The 13,864-nt window shown below is 43.7% G+C and overlaps 1 protein-coding gene across 2 annotated transcripts in view; it reads left to right on the top strand.

Moving 5' to 3' along the window:
* The window catches only part of SNX12 (sorting nexin 12), a 60,226-nt gene that overhangs the window by 25,050 nt on the left and 21,312 nt on the right, over window positions 1–13,864 (top strand). For both annotated transcript variants that reach the window (XM_033946146.1, XM_033946145.1), the window contains exons 2-3: window positions 3,877–3,972; window positions 5,887–6,011. In XM_033946146.1, coding sequence (XP_033802037.1) covers window positions 3,877–3,972; window positions 5,887–6,011 — 221 coding nt within the window. The remainder of the gene's footprint in view (window positions 1–3,876; window positions 3,973–5,886; window positions 6,012–13,864) is intronic.

Consider the following 13,864-nt stretch of genomic DNA (forward strand, 5'->3'; position numbering starts at 1 on the left):
CTGACAACCCGGCGCAGAAAACTGAGCGCAAGCATGCTCAGACCATCTTTGTCTGTAGATGGTCTGCGCATGCTTACAGAGCTGGGAGCAGGGCAGCGATTCGGGGCAGAGCGGCGAGAGGAGAGTCGGGACGGCAAGGCAGGAGCAGGGCGGCGATTTGGGGCAGAGCGGCAAGAGGAGAATCGGGACGGCAAGGCAGGAGCAGGGCGGCGATTCGGGGCAGAGCGGCAAGAGGAGAGTCGAGACGGCAAGGCAGGAGGAGGTTTTAATTCAATGAGCAGCATGCGTGGTATACGTGTGTGCGCATTATATGTTAAATTATTTACATAAATTTCATTTTCCCGTGCGCTATACCCGTGTGCGCGTTTTACACGGGTGCGCGTTATATGCGTGAAAATACGGTATTCGAGTGGGCAGACTTGTTGGGCCGATGGCCCTTTTCTGCCCGTGGGGGAGGGCGACTACCCGAGAGTCTACTGTAATTTGAGTATGTCCTTTTGGTTGTGAATTGTCGTGTACAGTATATAGGATGAAATACTTGTACTTGAAAGAACAGTAGGACTTGAATGATATCTGATCTTAAGGAGGCCAAAATGGATGCTTGGGTAGCATAAGAGGAAAAGAGGTAATAATGTTCTTTAAGTCTCATATAATGTTTTGCCTTTCACCAACTTGAGCATTATTGTTCCTCTTTGGATTCAGCTGCCATAGCCTTTCACTTGACGCTTTATCCCCTGATCATTTATCGATCGCAGGACTTCAAAAGGCTTTGGTTTCCCGAAGGCTGCCAAGAGATTTTTCTTTGATGAAACATAGCTGGGAACAGGATTTGGGTATCTCCTTAGAACATTGGGTTGTAAGTATTGATTTCTTTATAGAGTGTACATGACTTTATAGAGTGTCTCAACTTCACCATATGGATTTCTTGCCCATTGCTTTGTGTCTAAAATGCTGTCTGAAGACTGCTTCTTTGATCCATGTTTTTTTGGACTTGTCCTAGTGTGCGCTCTTTTTTGGAACAGGCTATATGCCTAAATCAAAATCCGAGGCCAAGGTGGTCGAACAGGCCCTGCCGGGCCGAATCCATGAAAGGGGGACAATAACAAATATGTGGGGGGGTTTTTGGAGGGAGGGTTTGTTTATTTTCTTTTTCCTAAAAAGAACTAAACAAATAAAATAAAAACGAAACTAAACCTTAAGTTTATATACCGCATCCTCTCCATGATTATAGAGCTCGGCACGGTTTACAAGAGCTTAATAAAGGAAGGGATAACACATTGGGATTGGTGGTTGAGTATAGGGGGGAGGAGAGCATTACATTTTTGTGAAAAGCCAAAGATTCGCGAGAGCAAGAAGCCCTCAAGGGCTGACATGCATCCAAGAATCAGCTTGGAGCAATTTAAACAGACTGAGAACTGTAAGCAGGTGCAGGAAAGACAAGGCTGGGTCAAGAACTAGTTGAGTGGAAGGCGACAAGAGGGTAGTGCTCAATGGAGATCACTCTGTGGTGTACCTGAAGGTTCTGCTCTTGGATCTAATCTTTTTACCATTTTTATAATCAATACTGCTGATGCCAAAATCTGCAATAAAGTAGAGTATTGCGTTCAATCCTGGTCTCCTTATCTGAAGAAAGACATAGTGGCACTAGAAAAGGTTCAAAGAAGAGTGACCGGGATGGAACTCCTCTCATATGAGGAAAGACTAAAATGGTTAGAGCTCTTCAGCTTGGAAAAGAGATGGCTGAGGGGAGATATGATTGAAGTAGAATGGGTACAAGTGGATTGATTTTTCACTCCGTCAAAAATTACAAAGACTAGGGGACACTCAATGAAGTTACAGGGAAATACTTTTAAAACCAATTGGAGGAAATTTTTTCATTCTGAGAATAGTTAAGCTCTGGAACGCATTGCCAGAGGTTGTGGTAAGAGCAGATAGCATAGCTGGTTTGGACAAGTTCCTGGAGAAAAAGTCCATAGTCTGTTTTAGAGAAAGACATGGGGTAAGCAATTGCTTGCCCTGTATCGGTAGCGTGGAATATTGCTACTCCTTCAGTTTTGGCCAGGTACTAAAGACCTGGATTGGCCACAATGAGAACAGGCTACTGGGCTTGATGAACTATTGGTCTGACCCAGTAAGGCTATTCTTATATTCTAATGACCTGTCGAAGCTTGAAAAATAGTCTAAAATTTGGCAGCTGAAATGCAAGAACGGGACTTGGGTGTGATTGTATGTGATGATCCTAAGGTGTCCAAACAGGTTGAGAAGGTGACGGCAAAAGCTAGAAGGATGCTAGAGTGCATAGGGACAGGTATGGCCAGAAGGATAAAGGAGGTGTAAGACTCTGGCGAGACCTCATTTAGAATATTGTGTATAATTCTTGAGGCCACACTTTCAAAAAGATATAAAGAGGATGGAGTCAGTCCATGGGTCTGCTACAAAATTGGTTAGTGGCCTTTGTCATAAATCATATAGTGACAGACTTAGAGACCTTAATATGTATACTCTGGAGGAAAGATGGGAGAGTGGGGATATGATGTCTAAATATCTCCATGGCGTTAATGTACAGGAAGCGAGTCTTTTTCAAATGAAGGAAAACTCTGGAATGAGAGAGCATAGGATTAAGTTAAGGGGTGATAGGCTCCGGAGTAATCTAAGGAAATACTTTTTTACAGAAAGGGTGGTAGATATGTGGAACAGTCTCCCGTTTTTTTACAGAAAGGGTGGTAGATATGTGGAACAGTCTCCCGGTAGAGGTGGTAGAGACAGAGACTGTGTCTGAATTCAAGAAAACCTGGGACAGGCATGTGGGATCTCTTAGAGAGGAAGAGATAATGGTTACTGTGGATGAGCAGACTGGATGGGCCATTTGACCTTTACTGCCATCATGTTTCTATGTTTCTATTAATGAACGTGCTATAGGAGATTTTGTGAAGAATGGAAAAGAGCCACATTTAATATTACATTACATTAGTAATTTCTATTCCGCCGTTACCTTGTGGTTCAAGGCGGATTACATAAAGGATCTTTCTGGCCATTTCCAGAGGAATTATAGAATAGATAGGTTGGTTCGAAGAGATGAGGTGGCTCTTGTGGCGTTAGGTTGTTTTAGAGAGTAGAGATGGCATTAGGTTGGTTTCAATTGTTGGGTATCGGGGTTTTTTGAAATAGTATGGTTTTTATTTCTTTTCTAAATGTTCTGTAGTCTGGGGTCGTTATCAACATGTGAGAAGGTAGACATGTTCTAATTAGAAGGTTTTGCTCAGACATGGAGGAAAAAGGGGAATGAGTTCCCCCAAAAACCTCACCACCCAATCATTGCTTTACCTTCAGGTGAACATTAAATTACTATTGTGTAAAGTATAAAAAAAAATAGACATGAAATTATCTTGTTAAATAATGTTCTTTGTTAAATAATGTTTGAGGCCAAAAAACATTATTTAACAAGATAAGTTCATGTCTATTTTTTTTATGCTTTGCACAATAGTAATTTAATGTTCACCTGAAGGTAAAGCAATGATTGGGTGGTGAGGTTTTTGGGGGAACTCATTCCCCTTTTTCCTCCATGTCTCTGACCATAATCTTCTAATTAGAACAAGTCATATGAACATAAGTTTAATTCATTTTTTATTTTAATATTTTACAGGTTAAAGCAGGGGTAGTCAATTCCGGTCCTCGAGAGCCACAGGCAGGTCAGGTTTTCAGGATATCCAGAATTAATATGTATGAGATGGATTTGCATGTTGGCCATCAGAAGAGACGGATGTGGTTGGGAATAATAAAGTCTGAAAACCTCAGTTGGTGAGTGGGGAGAGTGATGTAGTTCAACTATAGCAGGACAAAGTACTGTACTAATAAACACAATTGTCTTTTCTGCAGACAAACCTTCCCATTTTCAAGTTGAAAGACTCGTGTGTACGGAGGCGATATAGTGATTTTGAGTGGTTGAAGAATGAACTGGAGCGAGATAGTAAGGTGAGTAAGTGCTTTATACCTCCTGGCTTTCTCCTTCTGTCTTGGTGCTATGAGAATGTGAGGATCTCTGTGCTCAGTGTTGAGTCTGCGGATGCCTTTTCTATAGCAGAACTCTTTTCAGCCCATGGACTCGTTTTTCCCTTCATGGGACAAATGTTTCTTGCTTGGAGCCAGGGTGCATGCTTTATCTTGGTAGAACACTTGCATGGAAAAAGAGTTTGCAGGATGGGTGGGTAGATACTAGTGCTGCCCGATTTGCGATTCAAATCGATTCACAGATTCACTTTGGGTGAATCGATTTGAATCAACTTATTTTTAAACCGAACTCACCGTTTCGTTGCCCCACTTGCTAGAGACCCGTTCGGGCTTTCCCTCTGCAGCTGGAATCCGGAGTTAAATCAGAAGCAAGTACTTTGGCAAAGGGAACACCAAGCGGACCTCTGCATGCAGATCGGTGGCAGAAAGGTGTTTTTAATTGGTTGGCTGGCTCCTTCCCAGCTGGAAGTATTTCTCCTCTCCCGGGCCAAAGCAGTGGTAGCTATTGCGATTCACTACTCTGCCGCTACTCCAGGCGTCTTCATTCAGCTGCCCAAGCATAAACAGGAAGTTTTCAATGAGGGCTAGCCGCAATGGAGAGAAGACACAAGGAATGGCTGCAGGAGAATTCTGTGGATCGCTAAATTACTACTGCCCCCGGCAACATGTTGTAACATCAAAATAAAGGTAGATGGAGGAGTTGGTAGACTGGAGAAGGAGAGATAGGGAGAAGATGGATGGGAGAGATGAACTTGGTGGAGGGGGAAGATGGACGTGGGGGAGTTGGTGGACTGGAGGGGAGAAGATGGATGGTGGAGGGGGAAGAGATGGACTTGGGGGAGATCATGGTGGAGGGGGAAGATATGGACTTGGGTGAGATCACGAAGAGGAGAGATGAACTTGGGGGAGATCATGGTGGAGGGGGAGAGATTGACTTGGGGAGATCATGGAGGGAGAGGGAAGATGGGGGATGGATGGAAGAAATAATGGATCTAAAAACAGAGGAGAGGGAGAGAGATGGTGAACAATGGGATTTAGGGAGGGAAGGAACAGAAAGGGAGAGAAGTTGGACCCAAGGGATGGTGTAGAGAGGGGGGATAGAGATACTGAATAGGAGGAAAGTTGAAAAGAGGGAGAACTGGTGGACCCTGGGGTGGTGGGGAAGGAGGGAGAGATGCTGGATGAAAGGGTAGTTGAGAAAAGGCGAGATGGTGGATCTGGGGATGGTGGGGTCCATCGCAGCAGCTACAGGAATAGAGACGAATAAAAGGAAAGATGCCAGACCTCCGGGGAGGGAAGGGAAATGGAAGGGGAGGACAGGGAAGGAAGATGGAAGGTTACCAAGGAGAAAGAAGAAAATGACAAAATGGGCAAGAGACCCTGGCAAGCGAGTTATCAGAAGACTTTTGTCGCAGAGCCTGGGACAAACATGATTTGAATAATGACCAGACGACAAAAGGTAGAAAAAATAATTTTATTTTCTGTTTTGTTATTACAATGTGTCAGATTTGAAATGTGTATCCTGCCAGAGCTGGTATTAGACCGCGAATGTGAGCTAGGATTTAACAGAGAGAGGAAGTCTTTTTTTTTTCTTTTTTACACCACAGCATCAGTGTGGGTAGAAGTGAGCAAATGGGGTGGAGTGGGTGAAGAGGCTATAAAATAAACCCACCAGGATGTTTGGAAGGAAAAAAACCCCACCCAGTTGGGCAGGAAAATCGATTCAATAGGCTGAATCAAATCTAAATATTTTTTCCTAAATCGGACAGCACTAGTAGATACTCTGCCTGGAGAGGAATCCTGCCTGTATCTCTTAGTGACCCTTCTCAAGGACAGGCTGGTGCTTCTTGGAGATGATCTGTATTGTGCTCTCTGCAGATTGTAGTGCCACCCCTGCCTGGAAAGGCCCTGAAGCGACAGCTCCCATTCCGAGGGGATGAGGGGATATTTGAGGATACATTCATAGAAGAACGACGGCAGGGCCTAGAGCAATTTATTAACAAGTATGTTGTACTATTACTCTTATGGTTCTATTTTTTTTAGCTTTGACTGTTTTAGGAGAGGCTTGCTATCCACAAATGATGCAGTATTTAAGACATGCACAGTGAGTAGTGATCCCTTACTGTGATCTTGAGTCATTCTCTTTGAAAGTTTGTTTTCAGCTTACAAGCAAATTCTAAAGTTTTCAGCCCAACCAACTTCCTAAGTTCTGAGCGTTATTTTGCCACTATAGCTAAAGAATGTTATTTTATTTTGCAAAGAGCCAGTTTGCAGAATTGTAGTACTTTGTTTTGACATTGTTTCAGATCATTGATTGAACTATGTCAATGAAAAGTGTGAAATTTTCAAGTGTGGAACTCCAAGCCGTCATGAAGTTCCTATTCCTGCAGAAGAAAACTGCAAAGGAAATCCATGATAGAGAATGACACAGGGAAAAAATTTGTCTCTGTCTCTGCCCCGTCCCCGCGAGCTTGGTCCCCGTCCCTGCAAACCATCTGATCCCATCCACACAAGCCTCAAATAGTTTTATACTGAACTTTATATTAAAGTATAAAAAGAAGCAATATTCTGTACAATTGTCATTTTATAAATCAGCATCTTCTCCCCACGCTCTCTTCCCCATTTCCCTTCAGCGTCTTCTCCCCACTCTCTCGGCATTACCCGAGCCATTCGGCGCTGCAAAGGTTAAAGTGCAAAATGAGACAAAAAGAGCAAAAGAACTTTAAACAAGATTGGGTATGAGGACACAAACCCCCTCTTTTACTAAGGTGCACTAATCGAATTAGCGCACGCTAACAAGTCCATAGACTATTAGCACGCGCTAATCGGTTAGTGCACCTTAGTAAAAGAGGGCCAAATTATACAATAAAAAGAATCAAAGTACTAAAAAATGAAGAAACAGTGTGCATGGAGAAGTAGAAGTTCGGAAGCTGCTTGCCTGCTCGGCGGGGTAAAGACAAAAAACAAAACATTATACCGGCCATCGGGTTAACGTAAAAAGTGCTCATAAAAACTGATGAATATAAAAATGTTGATGATCAAAAATGGAAAGTAGAAAATTCAGAAGCCGCTGCATACCCAGCAGGGCGAAAAGGAATAACTAACACATTAAAATACAAGCGGGTAAACATAAAACTTAGAAGCTGCTTGGCTACCCGATGAGGGAAGGGAGGCTAGGGCTTTAAAACATTAAAATGCCCTTTGGATTAGTGGAGGGAAACTTGATGGTCTAATCTATAATGTTGAACAGTTAAACAACTTGCTGTGAAAATTAACAAAAAAACACTGGTAGAAATCTAAAATAGCGCAATTTGACCATAGTAAAATATACCAGATCAACAGCAGAAAAATCCAGAGAATTAAAAATTAGAAGTTAAAAGGAAAGAATGCTTACCGTGAAACAAAGGCAATAAAAATTCTCCTGCCAAAAATACTGCTCAGAGAAACACAGACTGCAGAATTGAAAAGACGCCATGGGAACTACCAGTGTATAAAGAAAATACGTGACGACATCATACGTCAACTGCAGAAAATGCAAAATCAAAAAAATAATGATAATAGAAGATGAGCTAAAAATGTATGAAGATTAACACTAGTAATTGGAAAGGTATAAGTTCAAAGAATTTTCTTATGGATCTTAGTTTCCAAAGCATGCTGAAGCCTTTGTGTACGACTTAAGAACATAAGACTAGCCTTACTGGGTCAGACCAATGGTCCATCAAGCCCAGTAGCCCGTTCTCACAGTGGCCAATCCAGGTGTACCGATCCAGGGCAAGCAGTGGCTTCCCCCATGTCTTTCTCAATAACAGACTATGAACTTTTCCTCCAGGAACTTGTCCAAATCTTTCTTAAAACCAGCGACGCTATCCACTCTTACCACATCCTCTGGCAATGTGTTCCATGGCTTAACTATTATCTGAGTGAAAATAAATTTCCTCCTATTGGTTTTAAAAGTATTTCCATGTAACTTCATCATGTGTCCCCCTAGTCTTTGTAATTTTTGACGGAGTGAAAAATCGATCCACTTATACCCGTTCTACTCCACTCAGGATTTTGTAGACTTCAATCCTATCTCCCCTCAGCTGTTTCTTTTCCAAGCTTAAGAGCCCTAACCATTTTAGTCTTTCCTTATACGAGAGGAGTTCCATCCCATTTATCATCTTGGTGTTCTTCTTTGAACCTTTTCTAGTGCCACTATATCTTTCCTGAGATAAGGAGACAATACTCCATATGAGGTTGCACCGTGGAGCATTATGACATTCTTAGTCTTGCTGACCATCCCTTTTATAATAATTCCCAGCATTCTGTTTGCTTTTTTGGCCTCTGCTGCACGTTGGGCGGAAAGTTTCATTGTATTGTCTACAATGATATCCAGATCCTTTTCTTGGGCACTAACCCCCAAGGTGGACCCTAGCATCCGGTAACTGTGATTCAGGTTATTCTTCCCAATATGCATCATTTTGCATTTGTCCACATTAAATTTCATCTGCCACTTGGACGCCCAGTCTTCCAATTTCCTAAGGTCTGCCTGCAATTTTTCACAATCGGCAAGTGTTTTAACAACTTTGAACAGTTTAGTGTCATCTGCAAATTTAATCACCTCACTTATCGTTCCAAGTTCCAGATCATTTATAAATAAGTTAAAAAGCACTGGTCCCTGCAGCACTCCACTGTTTACTCTCCTCCACTTGAGCTGTCAAGGTGAACTCCCAGGGGTGATAGGAAAAGTACTTCCTCTCAGGGCGTCCAAGGTGCAGTTGATAGAAGTGCTTGAAAGAATTCTTTGTGCTTAGTTTTAACTTGAAGCATGACATCCACCCTTCTTTGGTGGATATGACCGAGTCTATTCTTTGAATCTCTGCGAGTGATAAGCATCTGCAGGAAGGACAATAGTACTGTAATGTTGTCAGCATAGCTATAGTGGGTAACATTTAAGCTTTTTAGATGAGCTCCCAGGATATATAGTTAGACAGACATTGAAGAAAAGGGGTGTTAGATGGGAGCCTTGAGGAACACCACATTTGCTGGTCCATTTGTCAGATAGGGTCTCTCTAGACTGTACTTGGTAGCTGCAACATTTTAAGAAGCATTGGAACAAACGGGGGACATTTCCTGATAATGCAAAGAGTCTAAGCAAAGCAGCAGTAAGTTAAGAACATAAGAAGTTGCCTCCACTGGGTCAGACCAGAGGTCCATCGCGTCCAGCAGCCCGCACCCGCGGCGGCCCTTCAGGTCTATGACCTGTTCCTTGACTTAGCCCTATAATCCCCTTTTTCTTCTATCTGTACTCTTCCTAACCTATTTCTACTTGTATCTGTACCCCTCAATTCCCCTATCCTTTAAGAATTTATCCAATCCTTCTTTGAATCCCTGTAGCATACTCTGCCCCATCACAACCTCCGGGAGCGTGTTCCATGTGTACACCACCCTCTCAGTGAAGAACTTCCTGGCATTGGTTCTAAACTTGTCCCCTTTCAGTTTCTCCGAATGCCCCCTTGTACTTGTGGTTCCCCACAGTCTGAAGAATCAGTCCCTGTCTACCTTCTCTATGCCTTTCATAATTTTGAAAGTTTCTATCATGTCTCCTCTAAGTCTCCGCTTTTCCAGGGAGAAAAGCCCTAGCTTTTCTAACCTGTCAGCGTATGAAAAGTTTTCCATGCCTCTTACCATTTTCGCCGCTCTTCTCTGGACCCTCTCAAGCATCGCCATGTCCTTCTTGAGGTACGGCGACCAATACTGGACACAGTACTCCAGATGCGGTTGCACCATTGCACGATACAGTGGCATGATGACTTCCTTTGTCCTGGTCGTGATACCCTTCTTAATGATACCCAACATTTTGTTTGCTTTCTTTGAGGCTGCCGCACACTGTGTTGATTTCATTGTTGTATCCACCAGCACACCCAAGTCTTTCTCAAGGTTGCTTTCCCCTAGCAATGATCCCCCCATTGTGTAGCTGAACATCGGGTTCTTTTTCCCTATATGCATGACCTTGCATTTCTCTATATTGAAGCGCATTTGCCACTTTTTTGCCCACTCTTCCAGTTTCTTTAGGTCCCTTTGCAGGTCTTCACATTCTTCCGTGGTTCTAACCCTGATGCAGAGTTTGGTGTCATCTGCAAATTTGATAACTTCACAGTTCGTCCTCGTTTCCAGGTCGTTTATAAATATATTGAACAGCAACGGTCACAGCACCAACCCCTGCGGAACACCACTTGTGACCCACTGCTAGTCCGAGTATTGGCCTTTTACGCCAACCCTTTGCTTTCTTTCTGCCAACCATTGTTTAATCCATCGGTATACATCCCCTCTCACCCCGTGGTTCCACAGCTTCCTAAGTAGCCGCTCATGGGGTACCTTGTCGAAGGTTTTTTGGAAGTCGAGGTAAATGATGTCTATAGGTTCCCCTTTGTCCATCTGGCTGTTTATCCTTTCAAAGAAGTGCAGTAAGTTAGTTAGGCACGACCTTCCCTTGCAGAAGCCATGCTGGCTCGCTTTCAGTTGTTCATTCTTTTCTATGTGTTCACAGATGCTGTCCTTTATCAGTGCTTCCATTATCTTATCCGGAACCGAGGTTAAGCTTACCGGCCTGTAGTTCCCCGGGTCACCCCTCGATCCCTTCTTAAAGATAGGTGTGACATTTGCTATTTTTCAGTCCTCTGGGATCTCCCCAGTTTTCAAGGATAAATTATAAATTTGTCGGAGTGTTTCCGCTATTTCGTTTCTTAGTTCTTTTAGTACCCTTGGGTGGATTCCATCCGGGCCCGGTGATTTGTCGCTTTTCAATCTATCTATCTGTCTGAGGACATCCTCACGGCATACCTCTATTTGTTCTAGTTTTTCATCTTGATCCCCACTTATGATCTCCTCGGGTTCTGATATATTGGATGTGTCTTCGCTCGTGAAGACCGACGAGAAGAACGTGTTTAACCTATCAGCTACCTCTTTTTCCTCCTTTATCACTCCCTTTCTGTCTCCATCATCCAACGGTCCCACTTCTCCCTCGCCGGTTGCTTCCCTTTCACGTATCTGAAGAATGTTTTGAAGTTTCTCGCTTCCCCAGCCAGCCTCTCTTCGTATTCTCTTTTTGCTTTCCTAACCACTATGTGACATTCTTTTTGGTGTTTTTTGTGTTCCTTCCGGTTATCCTCAGTTTGGTCCTTTTTCCATTTTCGGAATGATATTTTCTTGACACCTATCGCTTTCTTCACTTCATTGGTCATCCACACCGGGTTTTTTTTTTTTTTTTGCATCCTTTCCTAAACCTGGTGATGTACAGGTTTTGTGCTTTTTGCATCGTGTCCATAAGTAGGGACCAGGCTTTCTCTACGGTCTCCATCTTCCTTGAGCTGTTTCTGAGTTTCTTTCTCACCATTTTTCTTATAGCACCGTAGTTCCTTTTCTAAAGTTGAGCGTTGTTGCTGAGGTTCTCTTCACTTTTGATGTTCCTACCTCTAATTTGTACTGGATCATGTTGTGATCGCTATTTCCTAGTGGCCCTACTACTTCCACTTTCTTTGCGGGTCCCCTAGTCCGTTGAGGATTAGGTCGAGAGTGGTATCTCCTCGTGTTGGTTCCTTGACCAGCTGTTCCATGAAGCAGTCCCTCACAGTCTCTAGAAATTCTGTTTCCCTTGTGCAGTTGGAGTTTCCAATACTCCAGTCTATCCCAGGGTAGTTGAAGTCCCCCATCACCATCACACTCCCGCTTTTGCATTCCCGCCTCAATTCTGCTTCCAGGTCGTGGTCGTTTGCTTCTGGTTGTCCAGGTGGGCGGTAGTACAGTCCCAATTTTATGTCAGCTCCATTTCTTCCTGGCAATTTAACCCATAGTGATTCTAATCCTTCCGCCCTTGCTGCCATATCCATCCTGGCCGAGTGAATGGAGTCCTTTATATATAGTGCTATTCCTCCATCCTTCTTGTAAATCCTGTCTCTCCTATATACTTTGTACCCTGGTAGTACTACGTCCCATTTATTGTCCTCAGTCCACCATGTTTCCGTGATTCCAATTGTGTCTAGGTCCTCTTTTTTTGGCCATGACTTCCAGTTCTCCCATTTTGGTCCTCCTTGCGTTGGCGTATAAGCAATTTAAGTCCCTGGTTTTTTTCCCTTTCCCTGCTGTTTTTTCTTTGTGGTTTGTTTCTCTTGCCTTTCCCTTCACTGGCTGCCAGCCCCTGAGTTCCGTTCTGTCTTTTCTCTTCCTGAGGTGCGTCTTCTTCATCCTCAGCCTGCTTCCTCATTTCCACATGTCCCTCTAGCTCCTGCTGTTTTCTCTTATTGTTCTCTAGTTTCACTTGTTTCTTGGACTCCTGTAGTTCGTTTTTTAATTTTTTCCCGCATTTTTCCCACTGAGTATCTTCATTTGATACTCTTTTCTGATGCGTCGTCGCCAGGTCGACTGTCGGCTTTCCCCTTCTTCTTAGTTTAAAGCATTGTCTATTTCTTTCTTGATGTTATTTGCCAGCAGTCTCGTTCCTGCCGTGCCCAGGTGCAGTCCGTCCCTCCTGTAGAGCTTGTTTTTTCCCCAAAAAGTAGTCCAGTTCCTCACAAAGTGGAAACCTTCTTCTTCGCACCATCTCCTCAGCCATGTGTTTATTGCTTGTAGCTCGGTCTGCCTCTTTACATCTGCCCTCGGTACTGGCAAGATCTCTGAGAAAGCTATCTTCCGCGTCCTCAGCTTCAGTTTTCTTCCCAGGATCTTGAAATGCTTAGTTAGTGTAGGTCTACTGTAATTTCACCTGTTGACATCGTTTGTTCCAATGTGGATTATCACTGCTGTCTCTGCTGTCTCAGCTCCTTCCAGGAACCTCTCGATTCTGTCGGCGATGTCCTTCGTTCTTGCCCCTGGGAGACATGTCACTAGCCGGTCCTCTCTCCCTCCTGCTATGTGACTGTCCACTTCTCTCATGATTGAGTCTCCTACCACGATTGCAGATTTCCTCTATTTCAGCTTCATCTTCGGTCTCAATCTGTATCTTTGTTGTGGTTTGATACTTCTCCCTCAGGGTTCCGGTGAGTCTTTGCCTCCACTGTTCGCTCGGCTTTCTTCTTTTTAAGCCTCCTCTCCGGCCTCAAGTCTGTATCTTTGGTGTGGTTCGATCCTTTGTCCTCAAGGTTCTGGTGTGTCTTTGCCTCCTCTGTTTGCACGGCTTTCCCCTTTTTTAGCTTCCTCTTTGGTCCCAAGACTGTATTCTTGGTGTGGTTTGATACTTCTCCCTCAGGGTTCCGGACTTCTCCCTCAGGATTCTGGTCTGTTTGCTCGGATCTGTTGTAAGGTCCTTCTCCCCCAGTGTCTGGTGGATTCTGTCCCCTATCTGCCGATTCCTGTACCTCCACCATCCTGCAGGCCTCCTCGATGAATCTCTCGAGCTCCCTAACTTGCTCCTCAATGTACTGCTGAGGTCTATTTAGACCTTTACTCAGTATGTCATACATGTCATTCAAGAGGGAGGCGATTACAATTTCTGTGCTGAATGATGGTCTAAAGCCTGATTGGAAGTCATGGAGTAGGTGAAACTGTTCTAGTGGTTCATTAGTTGGGATTGAACTAGTCCTTCCATTAGTTTTATGAAGAGGGGAGTTAGGGCAATGGGTCTGTAGTTATCAATGTGAATGGATGGTTTCTTCATGTCTTTCAGGATAGGTCTGATGATGTGGCCTATTTCTTTGGGGAAACTCCCCTTTATTTAGTGTCTCTACTAGCCTTGTGTAGAGATAAGCTAGAAACTTGGATGAGGCCTTAGACATCAGTACAGGGGGGGGGGGGCTGGTGTCAATGGATGATTAGGTGTAGTTGTAGAAATTGTGTCCAATTTGGTTCATTGAATGAACTCCATGTCATGTTGGCACACTGT

The sequence above is a fragment of the Geotrypetes seraphini genome, chromosome 5, assembly GCF_902459505.1.
Source record: "Geotrypetes seraphini chromosome 5, aGeoSer1.1, whole genome shotgun sequence".
Taxonomy (NCBI): domain Eukaryota; kingdom Metazoa; phylum Chordata; class Amphibia; order Gymnophiona; family Dermophiidae; genus Geotrypetes; species Geotrypetes seraphini.